Source organism: Cyprinodon variegatus, unplaced genomic scaffold (genome assembly GCF_000732505.1).
Source record: "Cyprinodon variegatus isolate N-32 unplaced genomic scaffold, C_variegatus-1.0 Scaffold9, whole genome shotgun sequence".
Lineage (NCBI taxonomy): Eukaryota > Metazoa > Chordata > Actinopteri > Cyprinodontiformes > Cyprinodontidae > Cyprinodon > Cyprinodon variegatus.
Genome location: NW_015150462.1, coordinates 408,038 through 411,240, shown reverse-complemented (window position 1 = coordinate 411,240; position 3,203 = coordinate 408,038). Strand labels below are relative to the sequence as shown.

The 3,203-nt window shown below is 34.1% G+C and overlaps 1 protein-coding gene across 1 annotated transcript in view; it reads right to left on the bottom strand.

Annotated features, from left to right (window-relative positions):
- LOC107086597 (grancalcin-like) overlaps window positions 1–2,911 on the bottom strand; it is a 16,078-nt gene extending 13,167 nt beyond the window's left edge. The window contains exon 1 of the mRNA XM_015377653.1: window positions 2,758–2,911. Within this exon, the coding sequence (XP_015233139.1) occupies window positions 2,758–2,781 (24 nt within the window). The 5' untranslated portion in view covers window positions 2,782–2,911. The remainder of the gene's footprint in view (window positions 1–2,757) is intronic.
- Between the last annotated feature and the right edge of the window lie 292 nt (window positions 2,912–3,203).

Here is a 3,203-nt window from a genome sequence, read left to right as displayed (position 1 = left end):
GAGACTCTATACTCCAGTTAACGATTAATCGATTACTAAATTAGTTGACATTTATTTCAATAATCAATTAAGCTAATTGTTTCAGCCCTCGTTTCATTCCTTGTTTCATTAATTTGCTTCAACATTTTCTTCTGATTTCTCTGCACGTTTCTCTCTAACCATCTCTCTGTCAGTGTTGATTTGAGATAAATGTCTAAACATGGAAACTAAGCCATTCTTTCAAAAAAAGTATTTAAAACCATTTCTCGTTTCCTGCCGTTAATCTGTGCATATGTGTCTGGCACACCATCTATTTCTCATCGTCTGTCTAGCTAGTAGTTTTTCTGAGGAAACTTCAGCTTCTCAAGCCATTCAGGCTTTCAGTTTTAACACTTAGTTCCTCATTAAATGCACAATTCTTCAACAATTCAGTAATTGTTGAGGCAATTTCTGTTTGTTAAGCTGTACTTAGCTGATAGTCTTCCTTGTTCTCTGCTAATCTTTCTGCTAACACTGGTTTAGGTCAAACTGTTAATGTATTACGGTTTAATAGGTTTTCTGTAGTAAAGTTCAGATAGTTTCTGCCAGCTTTCAGCTTAAGAATTCAACATACAGCATTCACACTGAGATTTCACAGAAAATATATTATTTTTCCTTGTTAAACTAGCAGATATAAGTCTCTAGTTTATGGGTGACTATAGAATAACCAAAGAGCTTTTACATCCGTTTCTATAAAGCTGTGGTCATCTGCATACATTCTTTGTGGCTGTGACATCTCGCTGCACTTTTATGAAAAAGCTAAATGCATTTCTGCTTTGACAGGGACGAAAATCGTTCCCCGTCTGAGCCTGGGTGGAACATTCAGAATAAATGGATGGAGTAAGGGATTAAACGTGGGAGAACATGGGGGAAAAAATTGCCTTGACATGTTGAGACCTGATGTAGAATCCAGACTCAGTAATAAGCCGAAGCTGGGAGAAGATCCCAATCTGACATAGACCTACAGCCCAGCTAACAACCAATCGGATGAGGAGATCTGTAGCAAGACCTTTGACATTTAATAAAAGAAAGCATAGAACAATCTGAATCTTAAGAAAAAAAAAAACAAGTTTAAAAGGAAGTACAAGATATAAATTAACACACTTATGGCTTTTTACATTTGGGTTAAAATTGTCAAGTAATTTGATTGTTTTGGTTAAATTATTAGGGTTTTTCTTTAATCCTCCAACATGTTTCAATATCTGCTTTGTTTTGTTAAGTTTTAAATAGAGGGTATGATTATTTTTACCTGGTCTTTTAGAGTAAATAACATTTTGCTATAATAAAGCTTCACAGTGATTATATTATGTTTTATTGCTATTTCAAAGTGGCTAAGAACAATTAAAAGGTTAATTCATTGCTAAAAAGAAAACTGTAATAAAATACAATTAACAGTAGAAAAAAAAAAAGACATTTGCTTTGAACTGATACTTTTAATTAAGCCCACCTGGCTTATTAAGAAACAAAGTTAAACCCTAATTCTTCTGTTTATCGTTATACTCCTTAGCCCTTTACAGGGCACTAAGTGAAATACTTTGAAAATACACATTTCCAGCCAATAGTGTTATTGGAATCCAGGAAAAAACCTTATTACCTTTGTAACATTCTAAAAATATGGACATTTTAATGGCAAAAATGAATGTCAACAAGAAACGCCAACTTGTCCAAATACAATAAGAAAATTAGTAAAAACACTCAGAGTGAAAGAAACTATTTTTTTTTTTGGTACAACATAACCTTAGATGCATTAATGCTGATACTGGCACTTAAATATAATTGTTATCTAGGTTTATTAACTTTTTAAATTTCCAATTAAATTTTTACCTTTTTTTCTTGACCTGTTAACTTTTTTTCCCCAACTTAATTTACAGTAGGCAATACATTATTCAAGGGCTCATCTAATTGATCAAATGCCAAAATAAGATGTACAGCCTAACTTGCCTGAATATGTTAGGAAAAATAACAAAAGCGCTTCTATAAGAAAAACACATTTTTTTTTAGTCCATCATAACCTTAAAGGCATTAAAACTGATACTTACATTTTTTGGTTTATAAACCTAAATATAGTTGTTACCTAGGCTTATTAACTTTTAAATACTTTTTAACCTTTTTACCTTCTTTTCTTGACTTGTTAATTTTTTTAAACTTAATTTCCAGTAGGTAATATATCATTCAAGGCCTCCTCTAATTGGTCCAATGCCAAAATAAGATGTACAGCCATGTAGCAGTATCTTTGCTGAATGGCTGATATAGATCTTTTGCTTCTAGACCTCACTGAGGGGGAGGGGCTCTATTTGTAAGGGGTATGCAAGTGATCAAAAACTGTAACTTGCACACCTGATTCAAATATTTAATTTACTTCCTCAGTGTGCAACCAGCCTCTCCAGACTCCTGCTAATTACCTGATTATTTGACTCAGGTGTGCTGAAGTAGACATCTAAAGATTGGACCTCAAGGACTGGATCTGAGGAAGCCTGACTTAGATTATAAGTAAAAAAATATAAGATGATATAAGTTAATAGGACTCCATAAACTTTATTTTTTTTTTAAAGTTAGATGAATTTTATTTGCCCCCAAGCCCCTTTTCCTAAGTGACCCAGACACCAGATACCATCTTTTCTTCTGAAAGCACAGCTGTAGCTCATAACTTTCACAGGAAGCTACAGGCTAGTTTGTTTTTCTAGCTAACGGCTAGCGCGAGCGCCTCGTTAAAAAAGAACAAACACGCATTTAACTCACCCCGCCGTATCCTGGATAAGCCATCTTGTCCGCACAGACCAGGTTCAAGTTTAAAGCTTTTCAGGTAATAAAAAACTCGCTTCAATTAGGCTTCGAGGCGTATCTGCTTCCGAGAAGTCGGAGTATTACGTCATATCCGGTCTTTGTACAGATATCGGAAACTCTCGGGTAAACCAATCAGAGAGGAGGAGAAGCAGACGCCCGCCTATGTACCCCTCCATATTGCATTTTATTAAATAAAACTAGTAATTATACTTTTTAGGAAAAATCCAACATGATACGAGCATGTTTCACATGCGGAAGAGGATTAGGGCCACTGGAAAAAAAAAAAAAGTTAACTTATTTTTTAATTTTATTTCAGTTTAACATAGGAAAAAAGTCAGAATTCTGAGATTTTCCTCAGAATTCTGACTTTAATCTCAGAATTCTGACAGTTTACAAACATG